The sequence below is a fragment of the Acartia tonsa genome, chromosome 12, assembly GCF_053477335.1.
Source record: "Acartia tonsa isolate MP-2025a chromosome 12, ASM5347733v1, whole genome shotgun sequence".
Taxonomy (NCBI): Eukaryota; Metazoa; Arthropoda; class Copepoda; order Calanoida; family Acartiidae; genus Acartia; species Acartia tonsa.
The window spans coordinates 33,222,595-33,240,453 of record NC_137271.1 but is presented as its reverse complement, the minus strand read 5'-3'; the positions used below and the strand labels follow the sequence as shown (position 1 = coordinate 33,240,453).

The 17,859-nt window shown below is 30.7% G+C and overlaps 1 protein-coding gene across 2 annotated transcripts in view; it reads left to right on the top strand.

Moving 5' to 3' along the window:
• The window catches only part of LOC145334314 (aquaporin-3-like), a 29,899-nt gene extending 13,600 nt beyond the window's left edge, over nucleotides 1-16,299 (top strand). The window contains exons 4-17 of one of the 2 annotated variants that reach the window (XM_080179723.1): nucleotides 324-356; nucleotides 1,322-1,389; nucleotides 2,256-2,318; nucleotides 2,839-2,911; nucleotides 3,282-3,298; nucleotides 3,712-3,751; nucleotides 4,212-4,259; nucleotides 4,649-4,709; nucleotides 5,753-5,832; nucleotides 6,339-6,366; nucleotides 6,734-6,773; nucleotides 7,263-7,274; nucleotides 15,485-15,551; nucleotides 16,073-16,299. In XM_080179723.1, the coding sequence (XP_080035849.1) occupies nucleotides 324-356; nucleotides 1,322-1,389; nucleotides 2,256-2,318; nucleotides 2,839-2,911; nucleotides 3,282-3,298; nucleotides 3,712-3,751; nucleotides 4,212-4,259; nucleotides 4,649-4,709; nucleotides 5,753-5,832; nucleotides 6,339-6,366; nucleotides 6,734-6,773; nucleotides 7,263-7,274; nucleotides 15,485-15,514 (593 nt within the window). In that variant the 3' untranslated portion in view covers nucleotides 15,515-15,551; nucleotides 16,073-16,299. The remainder of the gene's footprint in view (nucleotides 1-323; nucleotides 357-1,321; nucleotides 1,390-2,255; nucleotides 2,319-2,838; nucleotides 2,912-3,281; nucleotides 3,299-3,711; nucleotides 3,752-4,211; nucleotides 4,260-4,648; nucleotides 4,710-5,752; nucleotides 5,833-6,338; nucleotides 6,367-6,733; nucleotides 6,774-7,262; nucleotides 7,275-15,484; nucleotides 15,552-16,072) is intronic. The other variant, XM_080179724.1, reaches the window with a different exon arrangement.
• Nucleotides 16,300-17,859: the final 1,560 nt, after the last annotated feature.

The window sequence follows — 17,859 nt, the reverse complement described above, 5'->3', positions numbered from 1 at the left end:
TTTTATGTAATTTGAAGTATATAATCAAAAGTACTAGGGTGTTTTAAATGCATCTCTCCACATGCTTTTTTTGGCATACTTCTCCAGATTAATTTTATTTATTTATTGTATTAGTAGGATGTATGTGTGACCGGATACATGTAATATGGCGTATCGTGGCCATTTTTCAAAATCTTCGATCTATTTTGCTTTAAAAATCAGAAAATAATTTATAATCGTTCTATGAGTTTTTTTTATGTTTGTACACTTAATGAAGTATTTTGTTTCTTTTCATTTTAAAAGGCATACGTTTAAAGAAATAATTTTGTTTATTTGATTTTAAGGTGGTACAAGTGGTGGACATATTAACCCTGCAGGTAAGATATTTTCATTCGTTTGTTTGAAATCCTGTTTACTAATTTTAATAGCAAAACTTTTCTATAATTAGAGTTGGTCTGTCCGAAAGTCAGTAAAATACAGCTCTTATCGTTATTATAGGCATTTTAGAATTGTCCTATCTATTTCAAACTTGACAAAGTGATTTATGTAGTAGTTAGGTACGATTCTCTATCTATATCGTTACCATAATACAACAATTTTTAATTATCCTATTCATCTGCTTTTTGGAATGATGATTTCTATAACAACAAGGTTCAATGTTATAAGTAAAGTATCTTTATAATCAAGTCCTAAAATGTAAGTATGTCCTTAAACAGTATTCCGTATTTAAGCAGTTTTTTCAAAAAAATTACTAACAATTTTGTTTATGCTTATATATTTATATTTTGTTTATTCATTTATGACACTCTACATGTGTTAATGTAAAATGTTAGCTTGTCCTACCGTTTCAGAGCTTCCCCTTTATGATTCTTTTTTACCTTAAACCTTTTGTAATATTGCTTTAAACATTTTCTTTTAATCCCTTTTCCGTGAGATTTGCTATACAAAGAGTGTTTCTACTTATTATTTTTCTGAAACTATATACGGTATGACAAGTAGAATAAAACAATTTTAGAATAGCTCATTATCCATATATATATACTTAAATCAAAATATTAAAGTTATAAATCAAAATAAAATTTTTGCTAATCCTAAACTTTTAATACATCAAAGTTGTTAAAAGATTTTGGTTATTTTACCTCGAAAATATTTTTAAAAATTAATATTGAATTTTTTTCTCTTTTCCCTGTATCTTCTAAAAAGTATATTGCTAGAAATTCTCGCATACCAAGATAAAATGTTTCTTTATGTTTAAAATAAAAGTTTTCTTTTTTCATCCTACAAAATTTCCATTTACAGAAATAAATAAATGAACATGTTAACATAATTGTCCTTGTTTTAGTAACAATTGCCATGCTTGTTGTTGGAAAGATTTCATGGAAAGAGGTTCCTGGATATTTGATCAGTCAGGTACAAATAGAAAAAAGATAGTTATTAATCGCATCGTATTATAGACAGCTTTCCGCAGATATTATAAAGAAAATTATACGATTAAAGCCATTTTTAAAAGCCCCGAGAGGCTGAAGGCCCAAACACTAAAACTGGTATTAATTTTATGATTTTTATTTCAATAATTGTGGAAAATTGTCTGTTATTCATTTCTATACATGATGTCTGAAAACCGGTTCTAATTCAGTGAATATTAATCGGATTTCAAGCCATCTATAATACAAAGTAGAACGATGTCTGTCCGTCTGTCCGTCTGTCCGTCTGTCTGTCTGAAGCTTAAGATCTCAGTAACCACTGAACCGATTGGGCTCTACTCTTCAGGGTATATACCTATTGGTCCTGCGGTGGTTTTAAGCTATTTTCTTGGGGGGTGGGACACCCCCAACCCCCCCAAAACAAAAAAAATCCCCCCCCATTTTTTTTTTTTTTTTTAATTTTACGAATTTTATGAATTTTATGAATTTTACGAATTTTACGAAATTTACGAATTTTACGAATTTTGCGAATTTAATCGCAAAATGTTTTCCTGCTGGGTAGGTGCGAAAATTTGTGATCCGTTCTGCTGGGTAAGTAATAGAAGATGTAATTATACCTCTTGGGGCAAAGCCCCTAGAGGCTAGGGGCGAAGCCACTAGTACTGGAAAAAGTATTAAATAAAATTAAACATTTTAATATAGTTCAGAACGTATTTAATATTTCTTAAAATTGCAAATATTAACTTTGATTATATTATTTAAGATTTATATTGCTGATCGATCCAGCAGTTTCTGAGATCGTACGGAACACAAAAAGAGACATTTCACAACTTCATATAGATATTTTTTTAGTTTCTTGGAGCTGGAATCGGAGCACTTTTAATTCTACTCAACTATAGCGATTCATTTGCCGCGGTGAGCATAAATCTTATTTTTAGCGCATCTACTCTCAAATCTTATGTTGTTTGTCAGTCTTTCTCTTTTTTTGGTGTTGAAGTGTGTTTTCATCTTTTAATCTAGTTTACCTTTATTGCTATTATAGGGGTCGCTTGCAAGAAGGTCATAGAGAGAGAGAGAGGAAGAGAAAGACAGATTTGCAGCGCCAGAAATTAGAGAACGATTGACAGATAGAGAATGAGAGAAAGAGAAAAAGGGGGATAAATAGAAAGACTGGAAAACAGACAAACAGACAGATAAAAACAGAAAAAGTAACATAATAACAAAAATACTTCTTATAGAGTAGCTTCCCTTTCTGAGGAATTTTGTTGAATTTTGATTGATTAGTTCATTAAGTTCAACGTCCAAACGTTTCAACCCCTAATCCTAATCTACAGAAGTGATTATTTTGTGTATCATCATTGGGAATGTAGGTCAATTTGTCGGCCATTGTCTTATCACTTGGTAATAACTTATTAATACATTATTATTTGTTTAGCAAGGAATCCACCCTTCCCAAGTGATGGGTAGTTTGCCAGGACTCTCAGATTCTTTTGGTCATCTATGTCTAGGTAAGTTTAAAATAGTCATTAGAATATTGTACATTGACAATCAATAAGTAAATTTTTGGTCGTTTTTTTTTTAATGAAGGAAGCAAATTTGAGAGCCAATTTTGTTTTTGATTTAATTTCCTAAACCTTACATTTACACAATCCTAAAGATATAAAGAAATCTACTTGTGTGTTTCGAGAGAAGAGTGGGTAGATTTTGTTGGATATTTTATGGATTTAGATCCAAGCCAACTCTAAAACAAATCATTAAAGTACATAATTATATCTATTTTTCTATATATTTCATAATATATTGCTTTCCATAAAAAAAACACAAAAATAATTATATGTTTCATGAGAATCATTATCCACTAAATTTTTTGTTTTTCAGATCAGTTTTTGGCGACGGGAAGACACTTTTGAGCTTAAAATTAATTATCTTTATCAGCAAAAATAAACAATAATTTTCATAAATCATATAGTTTATCCTATTTTATAAAGAGGCAGGATGTCTGTATGTATGTGTTTAATTCTTTCTGTCTGACTGTACTGAAATATCTCGGTTATGACTGGACCCCAATTATATACAGTGAAGCTTCTTTTTGATTACGATAAGGTTTTTAAATATTTCTGGGGAGATTACCTTCTCCATCCCATGAAAGTTACATACCTAATAAAATATACCCGCCCCCTCCCCTCTATTATTTCGGGGTCATATCTCATTGGATTTTTAGAAACCTCAAAAAAAAATTACTTTCATCCTACTATTTAAAAATAAAAAAAAGATTTTTAAAAGCTCACAAATTGACTGTTCCTTACAGTTTATGCTTCTCATTTGTATTACTGCTGTTGTCGACCAAGGTAAGAAAAGTTATTTATTTCATCGTATCATAGACAGCTTTCCGCGGATATTAAAATCAAAAGTCATAAGATTAAAACCAGTTTGGTTAGGCCCAAGTGGCCGAAAACCCGACAAAAATGGTAATAATTTGATTATTCGTGGAAAATTATCTGTAATACGATGCTATACATGATTTTTCAGTAGGGCTGAAAACCAGTTTAAATCCTGCAGATAAAAAACGGATTCGAACTTTCTTTCCCTTGTATAACCCTGTGTTCACCAATGCAATCTGGGGTAAGGTGTAGTGAGATTCAGAAATATTTTGGGGTACCTGTACGACTAAAATTATGAAAATGTGTGTGGGGTGGTAGTCCCTTAGAAATTTACCTTAAGATATTGATCGACATAGACAGACATACCTCTCCACATCCCATTTCTAAATATCTGAGGTGATTAAATACAATCTTTCATTGTTTGCAGGTCACCAGCCTGGAGGTCTCCTCGTTGGTTTGAGTGTTCTCGGCATTGGTAGGTTTTTTAGATTGATATCTTTTAACAGTCACAAAACCTTTAATGAAAAAGAAGGCAACATATTAAGTATGCAAAAGTATATAATAGAGGTTAAAAATAGTTTCTGTCATGTTATTCAACGTTATATTCTATATTCAACGTTATTTGCTATAGTTTGGGGAATGTCTTGGCTTAAACAAATGTACAACATGCACAGTTAGAACTTCCAGACATAGGTCGTGAATGTAATGTATTAGTTGTCTGTAGGTGTCTGTAGGACGTATAGATTTGGTTCACAAATTTCTAGCAGAAAAAGTATCTTTATTCACATGAAATTCATACCTAAATATGCACAATTTCTGGTCGGTTTGTTCCTACATCCATACTTTCTATATTTCTTCGTTAAGGTCTTGGATTTGGAATGAACGCTGGTGCCGGTATCAACCCAGCTGTTGATGCAATTCCCAGGTATTCTTAAAAGTGCAGCAACATTATAAATACGAGTGTATCCCTGCAGGGATTTAAAGGGATAAGACAGTGGCCGATATATTGATATACATCCTCAATAATGATCACAATACCCATTCTATAGATTACAAGTAGTGGTTACACGTTTGGACCCTCAAATTAATGAACAAACCAATTAAAATCTTTTAAAAGTCCCTAAAATTATCAAATTAAAGAATCAAGAAAACATTATTATAAAACTTTGGGGACCAGTGCAATAAACAGCCCAAAGTCACCTCCATCCATGAGGTACCTAACAACTTCTAAGGTATGTCAAAAAGAAGTCTTCACAACAGGGGCGTCCAAGCTTTTTATTTTGGGGGGGGGGGGGTAAGAATTTTTTAGGGGGGGGTTAATTCGGTTTTTTTTTTTTTGGGGGGGGGGGGGGGGGTAAAATGGCGCGCGAAGCGCTCCGCAAATTTTTTTTACCCCCCCCCAAAATTTTTACCCCGGGGGTAAAATTTGCTTGGGGGGGGGGTAATTACCCCCCCTGAAATCTGTTGGCAGGGGTAAATTTAGTTTACCCCCCCCCCAAAATTTACCCCCGGGGTAAAATTTTTGGGGGGTATTTTAAATTTTATTAAATATATATATAAATTTTATTTTTTTTTGGGGGGGGGTATTTACCCCCCCCCCCTAAAATTGTTTGGGGAGGGTAAATACCCCCTCCTAAATGGTTAGAGGTGCCTACGGCACCCCCAGGGTAGGGGTAAATTTTAAATGGGGGGGGTAATCGCCTCATTACCCCCCTCCTTGGACGTCTATGCTTAACAAATTATTATGTCCCTACATCTTTATTGAGTTTAATTTCTATACAAATTGATGTAAAATCAGCCTTTGGTAGCATTTAGATATTAAGAGCAAATGATTTAATGATTTAATGGCGCAAATGATACTTTCTGTTAGCATGTCAAAATATTTTAGAAAATTATATTTAAATCTTCGTTTGATCTGCTTTTTCAGAATATTTGTAGCGCATCTGCTCTATACAAATTATATTCTAGAATAATTGGTATCCTATGGGAGGGAAGTACAGACAACCAGGGCCTGTTTTGGATCATCCCATTGGTTGTTCCTTTCTTTGGTAAGGTTCTTTTACCTAGGTGGATTCATTTCCGATGGCTACAAACTGTTTCTGAAATATAAACGAAAAACTTAATTGGTTTATATAGAAAATAAAACATTTTCGGGTATAGTCCCTCTCGTAACATCGCTCCTTATGGGGCGATTCTTCGTATTTTTCACAGTAGCTTTTCTCCTAATTCTAGCCATTGCTGGGGGCTCTAACCCTGCGGGGCCAATTACCTGACCCTGTGGGGCAATCACCTAACCCAATATAACCTAACGTAACCTAAAATAACCTATAAAAAGCCATTTTAAAAATACGACGAATCGCCCCTTATGGGGCGATGTTACGAAATGGACTATTGCCAAATTTTCTATGTTTTTTTCTTCTTCATATTTTATTTTTTTCGAAGCTTTAGGTATGAGAAAATTTAATGTCTGTTCATGAAAGGACAGTATTTGATATAAAAATGCATAAGTTTTCATGAAAACTAATCTAAGTAAATAAATTTTTGTTATTTTTAGGTGGATGTGCTGCTACTATCACATACAAGTAAATATTAGATTTCAATTTGTGAAAATTACAATTTTTATATTATCATACATTACAAATAAAACTAGTCTACTGGTTGCAACGCCAACAACATAATACTATCAATATTTTAGCTATTAATGGATTTTATCCTTCTTGTTCTTCTTTATGTTATGTCATGTTAATTTTTGAAATATCTATTACGATATGCAATATTGTAAGTTGAAATTTTAAGCAGAATTAATTCTATATTTTGAATTTAATTTCTTATGAAAGATTTAAAATACACAAAATAATGACGTCATCCATTACGCTGACTAACAAGTTTATGCTTGTGAGCCACAGGAATCTTCAATAAAAATAAAATTTAAAAAATCATATATTTTAGACTTGTTATTGGATTTAAGCCATCATCGAGCGAGCCTTTGGTAAGCAAAGAAAGTTTTATCACTCAACGCATTTTCTATAAAGCTTAGTCCAGATTTTTTTAATAGAATATTTAGCCTTTTTGTGTTTTTACACCCCAATAGCTATATTTTTACTAAAAAATGCTTTCAAATCGAAGAATAGAGTATATCCAACAAGCGAAAAAAACTGATAAAATATTTGTTGGGGCAGATAAAAAAAAATTATCAAGGTGACCCCCAACTGCAGCTGAGAATCACGTAGAGGTTTCGTAATTCTTTTCAAATTAATTTCGTTGTTGGTATAAGCTGTTTCAAAACTATAGTTACAGGTTTATCTATCTAACTTTTAAGCATAAGTATGTACTTTCATTTGATTCGCGCAAAAAGCTGGTGTAAAAATTAGCTTTTTAACTTTCTCCACAAATTAAAATTTTCTACATTTCTATAATATGATTGCAAAGATAGAGACGACTTTAAAAGTATTTAATAATCTTTCTTTTTCTATTTCAGGAACACGATGGGGTAAGTCTTTTTTATGACTTTAATAGAATTTTCGTCATTTGTCCTAGTATGCATACTAGATCTTTTCATGAAAATACCCTTTTTCGAATTTCAATCTTCTGCTAACCTAAAAAGTTACTTTAGAGGCCTAGAAATATATGTACAAAATTTCAGCTCTCTATCTCTACTGGCGACCTAGCGCCAGGCATGTAAAATATCAACAGATAACGGTAGCACGGCGGTTTTAACAATATCTCAGTAATGTGCAGGTTTTCAGCTCTTCTGCATATTTCAATTTAAACACATAAGGCCAAAGATATTTTATCCAAAAAATCTTTTGCCAAAGTCTACTCTAGACCTAGCGCCAGTCAGTTTTCTAACATCATGCATTTTATACCTGTGAAAAATGAAATCGCCAGCGCTAGGTGTAGAGTAGACTTTGACAAAAGATTTTTGGGATATCATATCTTAGGCCTTATGTGTTTAAGTTGAAATATGCAGAACACCTAAATTCACCTTCCAAGCCATTCTCTAAGCATTTTAATTTTTTTTTGAAATAACGGGATTTCATAACTGCCTTTTGAAAAGGCCTAAAAAATATCTTTTTTTGTCCCTTTTTTCACTGTATATAGTTACAACTTATTAGGATATTATTTTCAGTTAAAAAAAATTGGCGCTTCCAGCACCAAAACCGGCAAAAACAGGCAGTTAAACTTCTGAACCCCTACTTAACCCCCTGACAGACCCCCCCTCTATCTCGGCTCCTGTTACAGATAGAGACGTAAAACTTTTTTCTGGTTGTTCATGTGTATTTTTAGAGAATTACTTTTTCTAGTCATAGCGGTCAGACCGCTCCTTATCCGCTTTTTAGCATCCAGCCGCTAAATATTAAAACAGCTGTAGAGCGGTTAATTTTAAAGCTAAGAAAACCAAATTTTATGACAAACTATTATTTTTTGACCATCGCCGAAAAACGACAAATAACGGAAACCGCCAATTTTGGGGGTAAAACGGCCAATTTTAAAGCTAAGAAAACCTAATTTTACGACAAACTATTATTTTTTAACGGCCAATTTTAAAGCTAAGAAACCCAAATTTTATGACAAACTATCTTTTTTTATAATAAAAAAATACCTTATTTGACCATCGCCAAAACACGACAATTAACGGAAACCGCCAATTTTGGCGGTAAAACAGCGGTTGGCAGCGCTAAATAATATTTTTATCTGTTTATAGTTACAACTTATTAAGATATTATTCTCAGTTTAAAAAAATTGGTGCTTCCAGCACCCAAACCGGCAAAAACAGGCAGTTAAACTTCTGTATCCCTACTTAACCCCATAACAGACCCCCCACACTTATTAAATTTAACCAACCAAAGAATTTTTTATCCAATCTTAACCAGACAAATGTCATCTAGCTAAAAAAGATGCATAGATTTCATTTCTGGCAACCAGAAAATCCGCAGAAATCGAATTCATGAGATCCAAAAAAGCTTCATTAAAAAAAACCTTACACCAAAAATAACAAACAATAATTATAACGACGACTTAGTTTCTTTTTCCTGTTTAATACGAATATTGAAACTAATTTTCAGGCATGCATGTTTGTTGGTATAGTACTTTTTTTAGAAACCAAAATACAGACATATATAAAAATACGAAATTGTATATTAGTCACTAGAAAGATTATATTTTTTTTCTTGCTTTAAAACAACTTTTTGTACATAAAAACCCGTAATGTCTTCATTATTGACACAAACATGCATGCTGTATAGTTTAAAAAAATTTAGTCAAATAAAATACCTGATTAGAATACAAAGCAAGAAATAAAGGTTATCAACTCCCTATGAGCTTTTTGTGTTAAATAGAATTATTAATAAGAATAAAAGGGTTTCAAAAAAAAGTAAAATAACAAAATGTTAGGTGAATTGTTAATATTAAATCAATCAAAAAATGTTTTACATTCTTATAATTAATTTCAATAAAACATATATATGCTCAATAAAGGTTATTTATAATTATGAATTCTACCAGACTAAAATATAAAAGGGGAAATAGTTTATGAAGACGACACAAAATGATTTTAAAAATTACTTAATTTTATCTTTTTTTTTAATCTTTAACAATTTTAATGTTTTTATTATGTAAATATATAAAGTATTATTCAAACTTAAAGGATTTAATCTTTTTCTTTGTAATTTATATGTCAAAACAGTGTAAAAATGAAGTTCTTAATTACGAATTTTCAAATCATTAGATTTTAATACAATTTATTATAGAAATAAAGAATAATTTCAACAAAAAAAAATTGCTACAAAAAGGCTTACTGTATTATTAAACTGACTTAATTGTATAATTGCATTTATTTTGTTTATTTACCTTGAAAAATGAGTGTTTAAGTGCTGCATTGGTTAAAATCAAACCTTAAAGTGCTCTTTATTCAGTAACAGAGTGAAAAAAATATATACCTTGTTTTATAGTTTTTGATCTCTTTTTTTTATATATTTTTATCTGATATGTATATCAAAATTTAAAAGTATATATTTCATTAGATATTCATACTTTGCTAAGACGTCTTTGTTACTTTTTGCACTATATTTGCTCTAAAAAGGATTCTTTATCTGACTTTTACATTTAAAATGAAAGATTTTATGCCAATTTTTGTGTTGACTGTAGAAAAAAATAATTATTTTGTTTATATGCAATTTTCTATAATAAAATGTGAGAAATGCCTTTTTTCACATGTAGGGCGAAAAAAGTAACACTGAAAATATTTTTTACGTCTTAAGCATGTCCTAAACTCAAAGAAAATAAACTTTCATAAAAGATTTATTTCAGAATATGTCATTTAGGGCATAAAATTAATTTTGCAAATTAACATTGCAAATGTTTGCCAATAACTTTTAAAAATGATTTCTGCGGATTTTCTAATTTACATGGGTGTTTTCTACACATTTTCCCCTTTCTAAAAATACCTTCCTCATAAAGATTGGCTTCCGGAAAGTATATACTTTTTCAAAATGATATGTGCCCCCTCTATCTTGGCTCCTGTTACAGATAGAGACGTAAAACTTTTTTCTGTTGGTTCATGTGTATTTATAGAGAAAATTACTTTTTCTAGTCATAGCAGTCAGACTGCTCCTTATCCGCTTTTTAGCAGCCAGCCGCTAAATATTAAAAAAGCTGTAGAGCGGCCAATTTTAAAGCTAGGAAAACCAAATTTTATGACGAGCAATTATTTTTCATAACAAAAAAATGCTTTTTCTGACCATCGCCAAAAAACAACAAATTAAGGAAACCGCCAATTTCGGCGGTAAAATGGCGGTTGGCGGCGCCAATTAATATTTTTATCTGTTTATGATCACAATAAAAGACTACAATTAAAAAAAAATAACATTTAGAAATATTATCAATTTGTCTACAAAGGGTTAACAACAAAATCAAAATATACAAATCTAATTATTGAAAACATCAAGATGATCTTCTCTATAAATTTTATTTGTAAAGCATTGACATTTTTATCAAATAATATGACAATGATGACAACATTAATAAGTGATTAAATACAGACAAAAAATAGGATGACAACATCCATAAAGACAAAGCTCTAAGATCAGAAGTAAGGACAACTCTCTTGTAATTACTTTTGTAATATTTAATCAACCTTAGTAAAAAATAAGATGAAAATTAGGTGTTCAGGTATGATCCAGCAGGATATAATCCTCCTAGTCTTCAAATAACTTTGAATGGCTCCAGTGTATTTATTTTTTTACTCATAGACTTAAAATTGTAAAATTCAGCTTATCTTACATGCCTACGTGACATATTAAATTTTTTTTTTATTAAATCAGCTGTTGTTTCCAGCTGACCGCAGCCAGTGGTGGCAGTCCATGTAAGCTTCAAATCAATTAAATTTTTTGATAAATATATATTAATTCTTGAGTAATAATAAACTTCCGTGAATAGTAAGGCTATTACCGTTTGGCCACTCCTTGACCGATTTTTAACTGATTTTTTATTTCCTACCTGTAGTTTTGCCGTTTTTAAGCTGCCAGTAGCGGAATTCTAAAACAGCTCTAGACCAGCCAATTTTTGTATGTAGTCTTTATTGTGATCATAAACAGATAAAATTAGCCGTTTTACCGCCGAAATTGTCGTTTTTTGGCGATGGTCAGAAAAAGCATTTTTATTGTTATAAAAAATAAATGCTCTTCATAAAATTTGGTTTTCCTAGCTTTAAAATTGGTCGCTCTACAGCTTTTTTAATATTTAGCGGCTGGCTGCTAAAAAGTGGATAAGGAGCAGTCTGACCGCTATGACTAGAAAAAGTAATTTTCTCTAAAAATACACATGAACCAACAGAAAAAAGTTTTACGTCTCTATCTGTAACAGAAGCCAAGATAGAGGGGGGTCTGTTATGGGGTTATGTAGGGATACAGAAGTTTAACTGCCTGTTTTTGCCGGTTTGGGTGCTGGAAGCGCCAATTTTTTTAAACTGAGAATAATATCTTAATAAGTTGCGACTATAAACAGATAAAAATATTATTTAGCGCCACCAACCACCGTTTTACCGCCAAAATTGGCGGTTTCCATTATTTGTCGTTTTTCAGCGATGGTCAGAATAGGTATTTTTTTATTATAAAAAATAATAGTTTGTCATAAAATTTGGTTTTCTTAGCTTTAAAATTGGCTGCTCTACAGCTGTTTTAATATTTAGCGACTGGCCGCTAAAAAGCGGATAAGGAGCGGTCTGACCGCTATGACTAGAAAAAGCAATTCTCTAAAAATACACATGAACAACCAGAAAAAAGTTTTACGTCTCTATCTGTAACAGGAGCCGAGATAGAGGGGGGGTCTGTCAGGGGGTTAAGTAGAGGTTCAGAAGTTTAACTGCCTGTTTTTGCCGGTTTTGATGCTGGAATCGCCAATTTTTTTTTAACTGAGAATAATATCTTAATAAGTTGTAACTATATACAGTGAAAAAAGGGACAAAAAAAATTTCATATTTCAACTTAAACACATAAGGCCTAAGATATGATATCCCAAAAATCTTTTGTCAAAGTCTACTCTACACCTAGCGCTGGCGATTTCATTTTTCACAGGTATAAAATGCATGATTTTAGAAAACTGACTGGCGCTAGGTCTAGAGTAGACTTTGACAAAAGATTTTTTGGATATAATATCTTTGGCCTTATGTGTTTAAATTGAAATATGCAGAAGAGCTGAAAACCTGCACATTACTGAGATATTGTTAAAACCGCCGTGCTACCGTTATCTGTTGATATTTTACATGCCTGGCGCTAGGTCGCCAGTAGAGATAGAGAGCTGAAATTTTGTACATATATTTCTAGGCCCCTAAAGTAACTTTTTAGGTTAGCAGAAGATTGAAATTCGAAAAAGGGTATTTTCATGAAAAGATCTAATGCATACTTACATTTTGTTTAAAGCTGCAAATGGTAATATTTGTCCTTGATTCTTATATTCTCCTATTATATAAAGTAGTAAGCTTTTTTTGTCTGTTGCAAAAGATCTCACTAACCGCTGAACCTATATGGTTCTCCTTTACAGACAATCATCATGCAAGTCCTGATATTGTTAAAGGCTATTTTATTATTATAAATAAGTCCGAGATGGTTCTAGGCTATCCATATTACTAAGAATATATATAGAGAGAGACCCTAGATGCTAGGGGCGCAGCCGCTAGTGTATACATATGTTAAAATTATTTTGGGTGCGCTCTATAAAAGCAGGGCTTTTCTAGATTGTTGTCATGTCCATCTATATTCTCTCAAAGGATAGCTTTAAAGCAAAGTTAGAGGTACTCTTATCCCCTGGTCGATTTCAAACCTGGTATAAAGTTTCCTGTAATGATATTCTACAATTTAGGAAAATTATTGTCGTTATTAAAAAATTCTTTATCTATTTTCAAGTTATTAGTTTTATATTTTGATATGTTATACAATCATCCTATGCATTTAATACTTGATTTATTGAGCTTCGATTTTATTAAAATTGTCATCCATGTTTTGATTCTTCTTCTTATTTTTGCCAAAAAAAACTTGTAAAAGATTAAAGATATTATTTTACAATTAATAAAAGGATAGAAATTATGTCTAAGGTTATGAAAGTTTCATTGTGAGCATTTTTATTTAATGTTAATAATATAATTTTTAAAGTAAATAAGGATCTAAAACAAAGTTTATCAAATCGGGTGTGACATCAATAAAGTGTGTAGGAGATGAGGGGCTAAACCAGGGAGTGAGTGGACATTGAGCTGCTTATTACACTAGTCTCCAAAGTTATAGTAACGTTTCCGCTTTGTTGGCTTAACAACTGTGTGGACTTTTATCAAATTTTGAGTCGTTGGTTCGTAAAGTTACGTGTCCAACGGTTACAACCCCTAAAAAAGGGGTAATTTTTTGTATTATCATTCGGGATGTACATCTATTTTTAAATAGTCATAGTTAAACCCTTTAAATCACTGGGATAAACTTTGCCAATGAAATAGTTCAACTTATATTTTAATAAAAAATAGTCTTTAGAAATCCTTATTATGAAAAGAAAACATATTGCATTTACTTGTCAACTGTCAAGTAAAACTTTTTATAATTCGTAGCATCTCTGGAATTGACTTTTTCCTTTTGTTTTAGTTGCGCAGATACTCCATAACCTTTTTGCATTTGTCAGTCCTTTTTTTCCCAATAAACTTTTAGTGATTACCAAAAAGAAGAGGAATATTTGATTTTGACAATACTGCTCCCTAAAGTTTTACAAACACGTCTTCTTATTCGTTGGCTTTATTTCATTGGGGCGTACAAACTAGCAATATCGAATATTTCTTATAAATATTTTAAATCCATAGAAAAGTTTATATGTTTATCATAATTATAAATTTATTGTCCATTTTCTTGTTCCTTAAAATCCCTTAATGACTATTATTCCTTTCTTGCATAGCTGCTAAAAAATTATTTGTTCTTGTTGTATTTTTATTTCTTTTAACATTTTAATTGTATTTTGAATTAAACTTAATTTTTTAAAAAAGCTGTTTAAATAACTATAATTCCGAATTACATTCAATTCTTTATGATCACAGAAAATCTGCTTTAAGGCAGTTTGCTATAATTGAATAGTACCTTTTTGCCTTTGTTGTACATTTTGTGACATGTTTGTCGTGTCCTTGTTAAATTCAAAGAAAGAACTCTTTTAATTTATCCGACAAAATATGAGGCTTAATAGAAATGTAAATGAATCTAAACAAAAGCAAATAGTAATAAAGCGGTTTTCCTTTTATCGCAAACGAATTTTTTGAGAAAAAAACGTATTACTAATACCCGTTGATAAAATATATATTACTGAAAAAAATCATGTATAGCATCGTATTACAGACAATTTTCCACGAGTATAAAAAACAAAATCGTAAAATTAAAATCAGTTAAATTAGCCCGGGACTTCGGCCCCTCTGGGCTAACAAAACTAGTTTTAATCGTAAAATTTTGTATTTTAATATCCGCAAAAAGCTGTATCTAATACGATGCGATGCGATAATTAACTATTCTTGCCTTATTCATAAATAATTTATCAATCCTTTTATTCTATAACCCTTTTTTATTGTTGTGTTGACAATTGTTGATTGATATTACATTTCAGTATTATATCATTAAAACTAAATTTTTAATTCATTTTAAATTTTAATCATTTTCATATTAATGAATTTAATATAAAATTAATAAAACTTAATGTTACAAAAAGCTGAATTGAAATTGCTTTGTACCTCCGTTAATTCATGTAATATTTAGCCTTTTTGTAAATTTTATTAGAAATTGTAGTAAGGGTTTTAAAGTTTTAAAGAGGATCTAAAAATTGGTGGTCTGATTAGGTTGTGCTTTTCTGGAAAACTTTATAAACAAGCAATTTGTGAAACTGAACCATTGATAACGCGGCGGATCTTTCTACAAGGGGCCATTTCTTTATTGCAGACTTTTGTCTGGAGGTTCTAACTCTGCAATATAATGAGTTACTCCTGTTTTGGGCCAAGGAATTCCCCCCTACTCTAACTTTTAATATTTTTCTAATGTCTTTGGAATAAAACATGGTTTTAAGGCGAGATTTGAACCAGTTTATGATTTGCCAGTATTTAATCTTAACTTTGGGCTTCTTTAATCAATAATTAAGGCTTTGTCTGTCTTGCTAGCTTTGCTATTTATCATTTCTAACCAAATATATATTTAGGAAAAAATTGACATGCATCTGAAGGCTTAGATTTATGCAAAAATCTCAAAACAAAAACAAAAAAAACGTAAGAAAAAAGGCAAATTTTTTGGGACATTTCAAATTCATTTTTGAGCATGCATGAATGTGCCTTTAATTGAATTTTAAATTTGGTAAACGCCATATAAGCTTTAGCTATCTGAGCATTTTTTTAGGATAGTTTTATCTTATATGTACAATGCTTGTTTTTTTATAATCATCTTATTCTAATCTTGTTGTTAGTTTTTAATTAGATAGATTTTTAACTATACTTTTGGATTTGATAAAAATTGCATGTATTTTGTATTCCCTATGTTGCTTACATAATTGGCAGTTTCCCTTAAAGTACTTAGTGAGCACTGAAAACCCCTCCTTTAATTTTAAATAAATTGAAATTAAGGTCGGGTGGAAAAAAATAATATCTATTATTTACAAATATTTCAATAATAAGATGGAAGTGTTATATGCTTGCTAGGCACTTTGATGGAAAGCATCACATAATTGGATAAGTGTGATTATTTTTTCATAATTGTCCTTCTTAATATTTTTTTTAATTTTCTTTTTTTTTAGAAATGTTGTTGGAAATCAGGAGACGCCTAGACGAAGATCAAAGTCTACCCACTAAAGTGTACAAAAATGTGTGTTTCTTAGTTACGTAGTTACTCAATAACTAAGGTTTTTCAGTCCGTTAGTAGGCCAATTCGTAGTTATTGTGCACACCCCCCTTACCCTTCCCTATCCCCACCCGTTGATATAATTCTTTCCTAATTCCTAGACATACACATGTGTGCATGACGATCATAAGACAAGCATCCTCCATTCTCTTTTCCACTAAAAACCTTTATAAATTCTAAAATTTGTGATTAATTTCTTGTTGTTGATTTTTAAAGTTGCGCTACTTTTGGATGTAATTGCCCATGTTTATATATATATTTCAAATTTCTTTATATAATTATTTTTAAAAATCAAGTTTTATATCTAATTTGATGTTATTGTAAACAATGTAAAAAAGGTTTGACATACTTTTAAGGGATAAGTTTCTATAAAAATTGTAGCAAAATATTTCAGTATTTAGAGCAGTCACTGTATAAGTAGGGAATGTCTGTCCCACAACAGAACTTAATAAAAAAAAAGGTTAAGCAAATTAATATCTACTTGTTTTACAAAGTACATTGCTCTCTGTGTATTATAAACCCTTAACGTTGTGTCCGTACAAAAAACCTCTCTATATACATTAGTAACAAAACAATGTTTCCCTCTTTGCACGATTCTGTACTTTTTAACTAAAATTTATTTTTTATAACACTTATTCTAGGCCTCTCGTATACCTTTTAATTTTAATTGGGTTAACTTTTAATCAACACCTATCAAGTTTACGGGTTGAGGTAGTCTTATAAAATTAGCGCATTTGTGAAAATACAATAGAGGGTGGTTAGCTCTTTCCTTGGACGTCCCTGAATACTTTACCTTTAGAATTACTGAGTAACATGTTTTGCTTCAGCAAAAATTTTTAGTGCCTTTTAACATTGCAACATGAACCTATCAGTGGATAATCATTGATTTTTTATGATATATTTTGCCTACTTGTATAAATAAGCTAGACATGCATAACTGTCTATCCGTACGTTCAGGGAAGAATGGGCCTGTGAATTTTTCTGGTACCCAAAGTTTTATAAACAATTGGCTTTGATTGGTACTTTTTAAAATCCTTAAATTATTGGTTAAAAGTATATATGTCTGACATTTTTTACCATAGAAAGGGAGCTTTTATTCATCCTCAATTAATCAGCCATTGTCTTATCCCTTAATATCCCTGCTGTCATCCGTCTGAGTCTTATACCTTGGTATCCCTGCTGTCATCCGTCTGAGTCTTATCAACAAGTATATCAAATTTATACAAGAATGATATTAATAGTTGGCGCAGCTTTTAAAAAACATAGTTTTGGTATTTTTTAAGTACAAAAAGCAAAAAATACTTTTTAGAAAAAAATGCCTCTGATTTTCTATAAAATTATCTACAGAAGGTTTATTTCATATAAAATAAATTTAGTCTCCAACAGGTTTTAAACAAAATTGATAAAGAATTTAAAATATAATTTTGTTCTATAAAAATATTTTTAGCTTTTTTACTTTTAAAAAAAGTTGCACTTTTCACTGAACAAAAACTGAATTTTTATTTCATACTAAATGTTTGGCTTAAGTATTTTTATATTTTATTAATAATTATTGTATTGAAAACATTTTTTACAATTATTTTTATAAAAATAAAAAACATCATTCATCATCCATATTATTTATCACTTATACAATATATTAAAAGAATACTCTTAAATTTTAGTTTTTTAATTAGAATTTTT